The sequence below is a fragment of the Diaphorina citri genome, unplaced genomic scaffold (genome assembly GCF_000475195.1).
Source record: "Diaphorina citri unplaced genomic scaffold, Diaci psyllid genome assembly version 1.1 scaffold231, whole genome shotgun sequence".
NCBI classification, from domain to species: Eukaryota; Metazoa; Arthropoda; class Insecta; order Hemiptera; family Psyllidae; genus Diaphorina; species Diaphorina citri.
Window position 1 is genome coordinate 80,119 of NW_007377668.1, and position 15,059 is coordinate 95,177.

Here is a 15,059-nt window from a genome sequence, read left to right on the forward strand (position 1 = left end):
TGTTTGTGTGTGTGTTTGTTCAAACTTTATGCCTGGCCAAACCACTCATCCGATTGCTATGAAACTTTGTGAACTTATTTATTGCTTGCACTCCCGTGAAGGTTATAGGCTATTTTCTGGTTCGTTTTTGTTAAGCTACGCCAAGCAAGACCACTAAATGGATAAATGACACGAACGGCCATGCCTTAAGGATTTATTAGCGGAAATCCGGAGCAAAGTGATGGGTTTTGGCTAGTGATTTATAGAATTTTATTATTACCTGGATCAAGTGTACTGGGAGGCACAAGAACAATAGTATGGAGAGCCACCTGGCATGTATTAACAAGAAATAGAGTTTCTTGGTTTCGACAAGGTAAGGAAAGTTAGTGTGTAGACTGTAGGACCTTACCTACAGTGTAGGACTGTAGGTAGATCTAATGATGGACCCACCACTGTAAGATTCTAGCAAATAGGGATCCCCATATGTAATAAAATTGCCGACTTTGGGTCACATTTTGGCCTGGAAGTTGAAATTTGTCGCGATGACCTATATTTTTTATTTTTTCATCAAACTTACAATCATAAATATTTCCTATCATAAAACATTCGGTTCACCGTTTAAATGGGAAAAAGTAAAAAGTTCACTCGGGACGGGAGTCAACTAAAATTTCATGTATTTCGACAAGGTTCAATGGATTTCTGGAAACGTGGAAACTGAGCCTAGAAATCACTTACCGCAGGTTATAAAACACTTCTTAAATATAAATAAAAATCAATCTTTTTAATTAAATAAATTAGAAAAAGTTTTTGTTTTAATTGATTTTTTTTTTAATCAAAAAAGAGCACGTGACATTTTGTTTACATTTTTTCAAGGAGGTTCAAAATGATAGGATAATCGAGAACACTAGGATAAGAAAAAGTGAAGCTATATAATAGCTATTAGCGGCCATGATGGGTCAGTTGTACTTTTTCAAGGGAGGTCGAAATTTAAAATATTTCGTTTTTTTGCGGATAAGTTAGGTATTATTTTTAAGCGGATATTAGGTGAGTAATCTATTTAGGTAGGTACATATACCTACCTACCAACAGATTTTAGGGTACTTCTGATTTCCGATTTTCTTTTCTTCAGGCACCTTTTCCATTAAACATGAAACTCTATGCTAGCGTATGACAATCCATACAGAAAAGTAGGTCATGATGTGTCAAGGCCAACCTAGGTACTAGGTATGCGTTCAGTAGGCAAAATATTGACTTTCTCTTTCCTAAGTACGTTGGGAATGTTGTGCTGTGTGTACCTACAAAAAATAATTCATTTGCTTACTTACAAAAAATTTATTTGTTTTATTCGTGTGTAGTGTACAGGTTGGTAGACTAGTTTCTTTTACCTTTCTATTAGTTTGTAGATAGGTAGGTATTAAATTTTAATTTGTTTTGTGAAGGTAGGTTCTAGGTTGTGTACTTACAAAAGTTCATTTGGTTTTGTTTTGTGTCAGGTATGCATGACAATCCATACAGAAAAGTAGGTCATGATGTGTCAAGGCCAACCTAGGTACTAGGTATGCGTTCAGTTTCAGTACTTCAGTAGGCAAAATATTGACCTGCTTACTTACAAAAATTTTATTTGTTTTATTCGTGTGTAGTGTACAGGTAGGTAGACTTAGTTTTTTTTTTAGTTTGTAGATACCTAGGTATTAAATTTTAATTTGTTTTGTGAAGGTAGGTTCTAGGTTGTGTACTTACAAAAGTTCATTTGGTTTTGTTTTGTGTCAGGTAAAAACACCGGTCTTTTTCTCATTACCTAGGTCGGTAGCTATTACCTACCCATTTATTATATCTCCCCATTGCCCCCCGTTTTTTTTCTTTTACCTCTACTTACGTAAGTTTAATTTTCTTCGATTTTTCCTCGTGTTTTTGGTTTATTTTTCTGTTGCACAATTTGATGTCAACCTAAACAAGCTCATAATTATCTCGACATCTATGTTTTGTATCTACCTACGCTACGTGAAGAAGTGCACTTAAATGCATCAATGTGAAGGAAGGCAGCTGAGTGAATAAATTTGTCTGTGTTGATATCGGTAGGTAGTTCTTCAATTATTAACATAAGCACTAGGTACCTAATATGTATCTACATTTTGCTTCCTAAAATTGGAATTACAAGAGTTACGTAACCAAGAAATAGGCTCGTTGTCAGGCATGGTTACCTACCTGGTTACATAATATGTAAATACATATTATGCAATACATACATAATACATATTATGTAAAAATCTTTTCAATCCAGCTAAAGTTCCTCTAATATCAGAGGACCAAAACAAAGAAACTACCCGGTTTCTACCCGGTTAGAATTGGGATAGAATCCGGGTACAGGATCGTATAACCCGATCCTATCCTCTTTTATACCCGGATTTTAATAGGTGGGCTGACTAAGGCTAACCACTCACTATCAGATAAACCTGCCAGGTATACCTGATCAAGTATACTTGATCTAGTATACCTGATGAGCACACACACACTATCAAATAGACCTGACAGGTACGGCTGAAAGGGCCCGTCTCTCAGGGCTACCTGATACCTGATGAGCACACACACTATCAGTTAAACCTGACAGGTACCGCTGAAAAGGTCCGTCTCTCAGGTTCACCTGATAGTGAGTGGCTGTCCTAAGATTCCTAAGAAACTCATACTAATCTAGCCCCTTCCGTCTCTCCCTTACAGCGGTGACCACACGGAAGTGACCCAGGTGGATTTCGACCCCAGCGTCATCAGCTATAAGGAGATCCTCCGGATATTCTGGAAGCACCACGACCCCACGGTACAAATGAAGACCCAGTATCGATCCATGATCCTGCACGTTAATCCGGAAGACAAGGAGGTAATAATAATACAGTAGAACCTCGATTATTTCAACTAATTGGGACCGAAAATAGTTGAAATAATCGAAAGTTGAAATAATTGAAATTCCCTATAAAACAATATAAAAAGGGGGCAAAATTTAGATACCGTACAAAAGAACAAGATGGTTAATAAATGCTCTATTTTGAACTAATTTTGGGGTTGAAATAATAGAGAGTTGAAATAATCGAGGTTCTACTGTACACAAATCTCATCGTGTTCCTATATAAGGATATAAGTACATAATGTTTGTACTTTTCAGCAACATTTTAGTTTCTTATATCATCTCATGATTTGTTCATTTTCTTCTTCTTCTTCTACTTCTTGATTATGTCAAATTTCATTGTTTGTTTCTAAAAGGTGGTTTTGTAAGTCCAATTTAATTTTATTTCATTTTTCAGGTGGCCGAGAAGAGTCTCGCTGAAGAGAAGACTAAACATCGGAAACCCATCACCACACTTGTCGTACCGTTCAAACGATTCTATGACGCGGAAGAGTGAGTTGATTTCCAGAATTAGCGCTGCGGAAAAAGAGCGTAGCTTAGTATCATATCCCGAAATGGGCATTTTATTTCATTTTTCAGGTGGCCGAGAAGAGTCTCGCTGAGGAGAAGACGAAACATCGGAAACCCATCACCACACTTGTCGTACCGTTCACACGATTCTATGACGCGGAAGAGTGAGTTGATTTCCAGAATTAGCGCTGCGGAAAAAGAGCGTAGCTTAGTATCATATCCCGAAATGGGAACAATTTTTTAAGGGGAGGGGGAGATTTTCAATTTTTAAAGCCAAGACACTTCTATGACAGCACATTTCTAGTTTCTATGAGAACTTGAGAACCCAAGGAGTGTTGAGGGATTTAGGTAGTTCAATTTTGGAGCGGAGGAGAAGGTCATCCACTCACTATCAGCTAGCCCTGACAGGTACACCTAGACCTGATCAGGTGTATCTATCATCAGTTCTATCTGACAGTGAGTGGCTGGCCAAAGATAGTTGAAAACTGAGAACTGATCAGGTATAGCTGATAGAACCGCCACATACTCATCAGGTCTGTCAGGTGTCAGATGGAACGTTACTTGGGTAGGTAGAGGTATCAGGCACAAGTTCTATAGTTCTCTAATAACTTTCTATAACATTTTTTCAATTTTGAATAGGAAAATATTTGGACTTCATCCCTTATTCCTTATTCTGTAATATTTGAACTAAACTGATCAGGTGTCAGTTCTCCATCAGTTCGCCTGATAGAGATATTATTGCTATCACACACTATCAGGTATACCTCAGGTATCTGATCAGGTCTACCTCAAAATGAGTGGCTGACCTAGGCACAACTAGGGGACCTAGATAATGGCGTGACACGGCCAACACCATAACATAGGGTAAATACAGCTCCTCTATTGTTGTTGTAGTGAGGGAGGGGTGAAGGCAATTGACTGGAAGTCATTCCTTGGTTTCCCTTGGTTGGCCTTCCAGGTCGTCCCGGTATGTAGTGAGGGAGGGGTGAAGGCAATTGACTGGAAGTCATTCCTTGGTTTCCCTTGGTTGGCCTTCCAGGTCGTCCCGGTACGTAAAACCGGCCATCGTGAAGACGCCTACTTTTGTAATAACCAGCTCCTCTTCTCTCTTCACAGCTACCACCAGAAGTACCGACTTCGTCAGCACTCCGAGCTTCAGCCCAAGTTGAACTTCAAGAGCGAAGACTGCTACAAAACCTCCCACCTAGCGGCACGCCTGAACGGCTATGTCGTGGGCTTAATAACCGGCTCCTCTTCTCTCTTCACAGCTACCACCAGAAGTACCGACTTCGTCAGCACTCTGAGCTTCAGCCCAAGTTGAACTTCAAGAGCGAAGACTGCTACAAAACCTCCCACCTAGCGGCACGCCTGAACGGCTATGTCGTGGGCTTTGGAGGAATCAAACAGTTCGAAGAGGAGGCGGACCAATTAGGACTGAGCGAAGATGTGAAAAACTACGTCAGGAAGTATGTGAAACGTTACGAGGGCAGTGGAATGATGTGCTAAGAGACGAAGATGAGATGTAAGGCGAAAAAATCTCGAGACCTAGGTGTGAATGATTTTCCCGCCACACACGCTGTCTGGCAAACCGCGGTCTGTTACAGTCTGTCAGACGGTCTAAAGGTGTATCCAAACATAGTCGACGGCCGGTAGACACACCTTTAGAGTGAGTGGTTGGCATAAGACTGACCTTTCAGGAGTGGTTTCAATGGCTAAGGTAATATTTAGTAACTTTCCATGAAACCATACTGACAGATAATACTGCTTGAATAGGACTAGACTAGACTACACTATACTAGAGGCTCCTTTACAGCCCTTATCCCAGCAATGGGAAAAAATGAGGTCAAAATAAACAAATTTCCGTACCTTGGCTGGAATTGAACCTGCGCCTGTTCACCAGGCGAGCGCCTTGACCATTACGCCACCAAGGCAGGTGTGATAAAATTATAATTTGATTAAAATGTGTATAGATATTTAGCTTTATTAATTTTATTACCTACTTATTTATTTATTTTCTGATTTATAATATTTTCTTATTGTAATTTTAGTACATACCTAATGTATTTTATGCACCTATTTCTTTGACTTTTTAATTAATCTTAATGTCCACTTTTACTAATTTAATACATATTATTAAGTTTAGGCCAAATCTTAGTCACTAAAGCCCAGACCCCGAAGGGTTAATGGTCTCAAAGGGTTAAATATGAACGACTATCAAATTTGTTAACCCGTTACCATGCCCAATTTTTGTTATCTCTTTTAATGATTCCGGAATCCGAAACAATCCCTTTCAGATTTTCAGAGCCCGAGAAGGGTTCTGAATTGAAATAAACCAATCATGATCATTGTCAAAATTCCATTTTCATTCGGTCATTCGGAGTTGTAAAATGGTCCTAAAAAAAAAAAAAAAAAGGAAACCAATTTTCTGGTTGGGTAACACATGTATGGGTTAATCAAAATTTTGAGGTTTGGTTTTGAGTTTTGAGCCTCAGTGCTGCGTAATATCTGCTGAAAGGCTCAGCAGTTTTAGTAATTTCTTGCTAATAGCATTACCTCGTGGTAACTTTTCTTTTAGTGTCGTGAATGGTGTTTTCTCTTACATTCTCGTTTCGAGTGTATTAGATACAAAATTTTGTATTTTTTTTTTTTTTTTTTTTTTTTTCCTTTGTGGGGTTTTTAATCTCAGAGTTTTTTCCATCCCATACCTGTTAGGTGCATTAATATCATAGGGAACCTACATATATACGTATTTTATCAAATGAGAAAGTATTGAATTAGGTCCAAATTTTTTTTCTTAGCTTTTTTTTCTTCAGTTCGCCTTGTGCCTTTGTGAGCCCTTTCAAAGTGTTTTTCTTTGGTTATGTATTGTGTGGATAACCCCAGAGGATTTCTCAAGTTTCTGGAAGATATTTCCAGGTAAGACCTTTGCATGCTTTCTCACTTTCTCTCTACCTATTATGTTTTTCTAGCTGATGTAAAACTCGATTGTCCATCTGCCCATACTGTAAAAAAATAATCATAAAAATAGAAAGTGTTAGGTGCATTAATATCATAGGGAACCTATACGTATTTCATCAAATGAGAAAGTATTGAATTAGGTCCACATTGTTTTCCTTAGCTTTTTTTTCTTCAGTTCGCCTTGTGCCTTTATGATTTTTGTGAGCCCTTTCAAAGTCTTTTTCTTTGGTTATGTATTGTGTGGATTACCCCAGAGGATTTCTCAAGTTTCTGGAAGATATTTCCAGGTAAGACCTTTGCATGCTTTCTCACTTTTTCTCTACCTATTATGTTTTTCTAGCTGATGTAAAACTCGATTGTCCATCTGCCCATACTGTAAAAAAATAATCATAAAAATAGAAAGTAAAAAAGTAAAAAAAAAAAAATATGTAGGTATCTTCTAAATTATATACAATAAAGTTTTATTTAGGATTTATTCAATATACAAAACTCTTTGGTCAAATACGGAAATGATTTCAAGGAATTCTCAGAGGAATAATCTTAACTTAAAGTAAATCCTTTCCTAGTATCGTACCTATATACCTAAAGTACGGCTCATTTATAAAACAAGACCTACCTACTTTTTAAAATAAATTTCTTTTATGAAAAGAAAAATGCTGTATTGCCTACCTAGTAATGAATGAATGGATAGATATTCTAATGAATGTAGATTTTACAAAACAAGATTTAATATAAATCTGGGAAAGAAATCAAAATCGCTGACAAAATATCAATAAATTTATAGATAAGTATGTGTTAACTTAAAGTAAATCCTTTCCTAGTTTCGTAGGTACCTACATACCTAAAGTAGGGCTCATTTATAAAACAAGACCTACCTACTTTTTAAAATAAATTTCTTTTATGAAAAGAAAAATACTGTATTGCCTACCTAGTAATGAATGAATGAATGAATGGGTATTCTAATGAATATAGATTTTACAAAACAAGATTTAATATAAATCTGGGAAAGAAATCAAAATCGCTGACAAAATATCAATAAATTTATAGATAAGTATGTTTTCCAGACCATGTCACAGACCAACGGACAGAACAATACCAAGACGGCAGTGCTGGCCATGGGCTGTTTCTGGGCCCCGGATGGTCTATTCGGTACCACCAAAGGAGTGCTGAGGACCAAAGTCGGCTACAGCGGAGGCACCACGGAAAATCCCACCTATAGAAATATGTAAGTTGGTATAAGTAGGGCCATCGGCTTTAATAAACGCCCTTGGTCACTGCGACCTGGTTAGATCTTTTGTGACATAATATGTAAGTTGGCTGCAGAGTGTGAGTTTAAAACAGGCTGCCAGAAATGGGAGAAAACCCTTTGGGACCCTTGGTCCCTATTCTTAAGCATTTAGGTGGGCTGACTAAGGCAGTAAGGCTAACCACTCACTATCAGATAAACCTGCCAGGTATACCTGATCAAGTATACTTGATACCTGATACCTGATGAGCACACACACACTATCAAGTAGACCTGACAGGTACGGCTGAAAGGGCCCGTCTCTCAGGGCTACCTAATACCTGATGAGCACACACACTATCAGGTAAACCTGACAGGTATGACTGAATAGAGCCATTTGTCAGATTTACCTAATACCTGATGAGAACACACACTATCAGTTAAACCTGACAGGTACCGCTGAAAAGGTCCGTCTCTCAGGTTCACCTGATAGTGAGTGGCTGACCTAAGATTCCTAAGAAACTCATACTAATCTAGCCCCTTCCGTCTCTCCCTTACAGCGGTGACCACACGGAAGTGACCCAGGTGGATTATAAGTATGTTAGGGGTTGGGTTTACCCTCCCAAGTAGGTATAGCTATGGGTACTTATCTACCAACCTATTAAGAATTAAGAACCACCATTCATGAACTAGAAAAAAATTAAACACATAATTTCCTTCTAGCCAAAAAGTGGACCCAATACTTATAAAGACCTACCTACATAGGTACCTATTTAGCAAAACAATCTAATATAGATTACTCGTACAAAACTTGCGTTTTTAAAAGAAATAAAAATAGACGTAAGCACATCCCTTATCATAATCAAAAAATCAAATGATCATATTGGGAATGTTCTCAGTGCAAATTGTAAATTTACAACAGCGCTAATACAAGAAGTAGATTTGTGTTTGAATAAATAAACAGCAGAAGCAATGTCCTCATTGCATGGACTTAATGTACCTATCTAAATCTTAACGCCTAAATAATAATATGAAAATATGATTGCGTTAAAGAGAGAATGGAAAATCACTTCAAAAAGAGATCGAAAAAAAAAAAAAATGGATGGGTGCGACTGAAGATTGATTCAATTCCTCGTAATTTTCCCCCACCAATTTTTTAGAGCATACTTTGTAAATTTTGGCACCATATTAGGTATCTTGGTTTCCATTCTTCCTTTAATGCAATCAGACTAAGGAACACGTCTTTTACATTTGAAATTAAGCTAAGATTATGTACAACTCACATTAAGTGAGGAGGATTTGTCCTTGTTAACTGGTCTTGGTTACTCAATATGAATAAGGTACGGCTGATCACGTCTACCTGATACCTTTACATTTGAAATTAAGCTAAGATTATGTACAAGTCACATTAAGTGAGGAGGATTTGTCCTTGTTAACTGGTCTTGGTTACTCAATATGAATAAGGTACGGCTGATCACGTCTACCTGATACTAGCTTCGCTTCTTAAAAGTCACGGGAGGCAGAAAAATAAACAAACAAATACATAATTAAATAAATAATAACAAATCCCTGATAAGTTTTATCAGTTTAACATCGAGCATCGAGGGAGGTCCCGTCATTTTTCATTGGAACCTGACAACTTGAAATAAGTTCGTCCGAAAAATTAAATCAAAATAAATTAATTTCTTATTATTTTTAAGTAAATTAATATTTAATTATTAATAATTACTCTATTTAATAATAATCAACCTACCTAGTCAATTTTAATTTTTTCTACTTTTTGTCAGACTTTTTTCGTGTTTATTTAGTGTGTGCCGTTCTGTGTAAGCGGGTATATTTTATTTTTCAAAAGTTCACAGGTCGGTAGCTATTACCTACCCATTTATTATATCTCCCCATTGCCCCCCGTTTTTTTCTCTTTTACCTCTACTTACGTAAGTTTAATTTTCTTCGATTTTTCCTCGTGTTTTTCGTTTATTTTTCTGTTGCACAATTTGATGTCAACCTAAACAAGGTCATAATTATCTCGACATCTATGTTTTGAATTTGTATCTACCTAGTTTTTTTTTTTTTTTTTTTTTTTTTTTTTTTTGGTTTTTTTTGAAAAGTTCATCAAATTTTGGCTGTTCAAGTTGCATTACTTTGTACTGTATAATTTGAACCCGCACCAGACCTGCATTCACTGAGCAGGAAGTGGTGGTGGTGGTAGGTGATAGTGCGAATGTGCGATGTCTTAAGGCTTGAGTCACTAGACTGCTCTACAGCAACAGTTGTGTCCTTTGTCGTTCTTCAAGTAATTATTTTTGACCCACTGCAAAAAAAAAGTACCTAGCACATTGACTTCTTTCCTATGTCTCTATCAGTGACAGCCTGTCTCATTAATTTGATCGTGTGTTTCCAGACCTAGGTATGGCTGAAAAGGTCCGCCTGAAAAGGTCAGGTCTACCTGATAGTGAGTGGCTGGTCCTAGAATATAAATGGATATGAGTGGACTGCTCGAATAGGACTACATCCCCCGTTCATTCCTCAATAGTCCTTTGTCGGCGAAATTGGACAGATGTATTAACAGCTCCATTCTAAACACTGTTGACCCACTTTCCTTTTCTGTCATTATAAATTTCCCTTGTTCTTTTCTCCCTCATGACTGTCTATTTCTCTCTCCTTCTCTATCTTTCTCTCTCTGTCTGTCTCTCTCTCTCTCTCTCTCTCGCCCTTCCCCTCCCTCTCTTTTTCACTATGCTTCTTTCTTTCTCTCTCTCTCTCTCTCTCTTTCTCATTCTCTGTCCCCTTTCTCTTTTCCCCTCATTCTATCTCTTCCATTTTTGTCTCTCTATCACCTAGTTTACTCTCTCTCCCTCCCCTTCTCTGCCTCTTTCACTATCTGTCTTTCTCTCCCTTTCATTAACCTTTTTCTCTTACACTCTCTCTCTCTACTCTTTCTCTCTTCCCTTTCCCACTTCCTCTCCTCCTCTCTCTTCCTTTCTCTCTCTCTCTCTCTCTCTCTCTCTCTAGTCTCTCTCCCCCCCTCTATAGTGTGACTGCCCATAAATTTTCAACACAGATGTCTCTGTTCTATTTTATATCTGTTCCCATAAAAATGGCGCCTTGTGCTTAACTTTCGTCTGCCATAAATCTGGTATTTTCATTTTCATCACCTATTTTACTCTCTCTCTCCCTCCCTTTCCGTTTCTCTGCCTCTTTCACTATCTGACTATCTGTCTTTCTCTCCCTTTCATTAACCTCTTTCTCTCACACTCTCTCTCTACTCTTTCTCTCTTCCCTTTCCCCCTTCCTCTCCTCCTCTCTCTTCCTTTCTTTCTTTCTCTCTCTAGTCTCTCCCCCCTCTCTATAATGTGACTACCCATAAATTTTCAACACAAATGTCTCTGTTCTATTTTATATCTGTTCCCATAAAAATGGCGCCTTGTGCTTAACTTTCGTCTGCCATAAATCTGGTATTTTCATTTTTATTGTGTAGTTTCACCAGCCAAATGGTGACATTGTCTACTTGTAATCTAGGGATCGTTAGTTCCAGATTGGTAGCATGGGGTAGTTTTTGAACATTTTTTCTTTCTTTTTTAATGGAAAAAATTAGGTACCTAGATCATAGATATATAGCTACTTGTCTAATAAGAAATTTGGCTGTCAGAGTACTCAGAGTACCTAATAATAAGGTTCCTTAACTGGTAAACTGGGTAATTTGGTGCTAAAAATAGCGATCTACAAAAAATGAGAGAGAGAGAAAAATAGAGAGAGAGAGAGAGAGAGAGAGAGAGAGAGAGAGAGAGAGAGAGAGAGAGAGAGAGAGAGAGAGAGTGTCGTAGCATGCCCTTCCCGTCATATGTCTCATCATTTGAGCTGTAAGAGACACAATAACTACTTCTCATTTAAGTGCTCCTGGGTCAACACAAATGTATGTTGACTGAATGGGATATGTCTAATATGTTGCTAAAGGCCTCATGTATAATTCCACTCCATTTGGACGAAATACATTTTTGTACAGTAACAAATTTATTATTTAATTTGATATGTTAGAGTACCTAATAATAAGGTTCCTTAACTGGTAAACTGGGTAATTTGGTGCTAAAAATAGCGATCTACAAAATATTAGAGAGAAGAAAAAAAGAAAGAAAGAAAGAGAGAGAGAGAGAGAGAGACAGCTGAAAAATCGTGGTGCTAATTTATTGGATCAATGAATTGCTAGGTCACGAATTTCAGCACTCCAGAAATAACTCTAGAACTTTGGAACTCCCAAGCGAATAATATCATTGGATGTTTAAAAAAATAAACCTTTTCCTCGTCTTCTTCTTCTTCTCCTCCTCCTCCTCCTTCTTCTTCTTCTTCTTCTCCTCCTCCTCCTTCTTCTACTCCTTCTTCTTATTCTTCTTCTTCGTCTTCTTCTTTTATCTCAACATCAAAGATATGTAGTAGGTTGTACATTATCCTTTGCAGCAGTTGTTGTTATTATTGTTGTTGTTCTTGTCTTCTTCTTCTTCGTTTCCTTCTTATTCTTACTCTTCTTCGCCTTCTTCTCCTTTTCAAAATTGCCACTACAACGTGTCTCAGGTATAAAGTCGTGCCTTATACTCCGAGCTCCGAGGTAGGGCTCTTGCCAGGTGTTCTCGTTATGACCTAAAGGCTTTCAGCTTCAGCACTCGAGTTAACACCTACCAAATGAGAAATGACTCGAAAAAGGATTTGCAGGGCCTTTCACAGGGGGGGGGGGGGGGATGATAGGTACTGGTTTTATACTGGTACTGCCTGATTTTAATCAGTATGACTTCTTTTTTCTGAACAATGCTTAGGGACATGTCGTTAGCGCTGGTTCCTCGATGATTAGATTTTGTCGATGATTTTGAGGGATCTTAAGAGTGACATGAGGGCATCGACACCCAGTATGACTTTACTAGGCATTTAAACACGTATTGTGGCGCCCACTTACGCTCAGAATGTCTGATAAACCCAGCTAACCTAGGTATGTCAGATGGTCTGAACATGAGTGGCGGAAAGAGCTTCAGACCCGGGTCTCTCAGATGGTCTGACAGACCTGATGGAACTTTGTCCACCACACAATCATGTTCAAACTGTTAGGCTCTGTCAGATGGCATTCTAAATCAAAGCAAGTTTGTCTGGCCAGGGGACTATAAACAGGGAGGAGAACAGCTAACCCTAACCAGCCTAGCAAGCTGGCAGTTCTTCAAAGGGTTCTCTCTGCTTTTAAAGACTCAGTCACTCACTGTCAGATAAAACTGATGATAGATACACCTTGGTCTGGCTAGGGGACGTTAAACAGAGAGAAGACTAGCGTCTGGCTGTGGGACTATAAACAGGGAGGAGAACAGCAACAGCTAACCCTAACCAGCCTAGCAAGCTGGCAGTTCTTCAAAGGGTTCTCTCTGCTTTTAAAGACCAAAAACAAGTCCTCACGATGGTTGACTGCGGTTCAGGACGAGCCAGCCAAATTAACATGGCTAGAGCTAGAGACCATCACCCCGGTGTATAGCAGATACAAAAAGACATCTTTTCTTTATTCTGCTATCGCCATTCTGCGAAAGCTAAAGCCGCTACAACAACAACAACAACAACAACAACAACAACAACAACAACAACAACATAGATACACCTGATCAGGTCTAGCTGTACCTGTCAGGGCTACCTGATAGTGAGTGGCTGACCTTGTCCTCCGCTCCAAAATTGAACTACTTAAATCCCTCAACACTCCTTGGGTTCTCAAGTTCTCATAGCGATGGCAGTTCTTCAATGGGTTTTCTATGCTTCAAAAGAACAAGCACAAGTCCCAATATCCGATGGTTGATTGCAGTTTAGAGTTTAGGAGAAGACTATTAAATATGGCTAGAGACCATCACCAATCGGCTACACCTGAAGCCGCTACAACAACAATAACTTTTCCACCATATTTTTTCCGCCCATAACACATTTTTACCTCCCACAGGAATATTGTCTTGACCTCTTCGAGCCATCCGGCCACGGAAAGCGACGCCGACGTTTTTTCCGCCCATAACACATTTTTACCTCCCACAGGAATATTGTCTTGACCTCTTCGAGCCATCCGGCCACGGAAAGCGACGCCGACATTTTTTCCGCCATAACACATTTTTACCTCCCACAGGAATATTGTCTTGACCTCTTCGAGCCATCCGGCCACGGAAAGCGACGCCGACGACGGGATTCGAACTCGAGTAACATGACTCAGACATTCACGTATGCCAGTCACCCGCATGTCCATCACCATGACAACCATGATAATGATACTCAGTACACCAAGTTCCAGGAGAACATTGAGTATACCGTACTTATGCCAGGAGGTAAAAAATTGATTTTGACCTAGTAACTAATATCAAATTAAATAATAAATTTGTTACTGTACAAAAATGTATTTCGTCCAAATGGAGTGGAATTATACATGAGGCCTTTAGCAACATAGACATATCCCATTCAGTCAACATAGATTTGTGTTGACCCAGCAGCACTTAAATGAGAAGTAGTTATTGTGTCTCTTACAGCTCACATGATGAGACATATGACGGGAGGGGCCTGCTACGACACAGACCACATGAGTCTACTGTAGAAGCTGGCTCATTGCTACGAAGAACACAGGAGTCTTTTTAGCTAATTTTATCTAATCCACCACCATCCTCTCATTCACAGACCTCTACCGGAAAACCATCTCGATGGAGTCTTCCTGCTCCACTTTCCTCCTGGTCTCGGGGGTGCTAGGGGGTCTCCTCTTCATTTCCGCGTTTCTCATGTGCTACCTCGCTTCCCGGCTACAGACGGCCCTTGCCACCCGATATCACTCGAACAATCTCGACCACTTCGTTCGGGAACACTCGCGCAAGTGCTCGCTCAACGACCAGTACCAGTATACGGGCCGGTCGACGATTCAGTGATCGGGGAGCGGTCAGTCTGCCGGTGACCGTAGGGCGAGTCAGATCGAAGAGACTCTTGCGGGAACAATGTGTAAAGTAGCTTTAAGTAGTGAGGATTTGTCCAATTTCGCCGACAAAGGACTATTGAGGAATGAACGGGGGATGTAGTCCTATTCGAGCAGTCCACTCATATCCATTTATATTCTAGGGCCAGCCACTCACTATCAGGTAGACCTGACCTTTTCAGGCGGACCTTTTCAGCCGTACCTGTCAGGTTTACCTGATAGTGTGAGTGCTCATCAGGTATCAGGTAGACGTGATCAGCCGTACCTTATTCATATTGAGTAACCAAGACCAGTTTTTATATGCCATACAGCAGGGTGATGGTCTCTAGCCATATTTAATAGTCTTCTCCTAAACTCTAAACTGCAATCAACCATCGGATATGGGGACTTGTGCTTGTTCTTTTGAAGCATAGAAAACCCTTTGAAGAACTGCCATCTAGGCTGGTTAGGGTTAGCTGTTCTCCTCCTTGCTTATAGTCCCACAGCTAGACACTAGTCCACTCTCTGTTTAACGTCCCCTAGCCAGACCTCGCCTA

The 15,059-nt window shown here is 39.3% G+C and overlaps 3 protein-coding genes across 3 annotated transcripts; all 3 read left to right on the forward strand.

The window, feature by feature from the left end:
• Nucleotides 1–1,126: 1,126 nt before the first annotated feature.
• Nucleotides 1,127–5,308, forward strand: LOC103506366 (peptide methionine sulfoxide reductase). The gene is made up of 4 exons (XM_026821434.1): nucleotides 1,127–1,144; nucleotides 2,672–2,851; nucleotides 3,455–3,549; nucleotides 4,654–5,308. Exons 1-4 carry the CDS (start codon nucleotides 1,127–1,129, stop codon nucleotides 4,889–4,891), a joined length of 531 nt encoding a protein of 176 aa, XP_026677235.1. The 3' UTR covers nucleotides 4,892–5,308.
• LOC113466228 (peptide methionine sulfoxide reductase-like) lies at nucleotides 1,679–8,198 on the forward strand. Its single transcript, XM_026821435.1, has 3 exons — nucleotides 1,679–2,054; nucleotides 7,408–7,568; nucleotides 8,129–8,198. The coding sequence occupies exons 2-3, from the start codon at nucleotides 7,411–7,413 to the stop codon at nucleotides 8,196–8,198; spliced, it is 228 nt and encodes a 75-aa protein (XP_026677236.1). The 5' UTR covers nucleotides 1,679–2,054; nucleotides 7,408–7,410.
• A 5,515-nt stretch (nucleotides 8,199–13,713) lies between these two features.
• Nucleotides 13,714–14,812, forward strand: LOC103506362. Its single transcript, XM_008470746.2, has 2 exons — nucleotides 13,714–13,894; nucleotides 14,238–14,812. The coding sequence occupies exons 1-2, from the start codon at nucleotides 13,774–13,776 to the stop codon at nucleotides 14,477–14,479; spliced, it is 363 nt and encodes a 120-aa protein (XP_008468968.1). The 5' UTR covers nucleotides 13,714–13,773; the 3' UTR covers nucleotides 14,480–14,812.
• The last annotated feature ends 247 nt before the right edge of the window (nucleotides 14,813–15,059 follow it).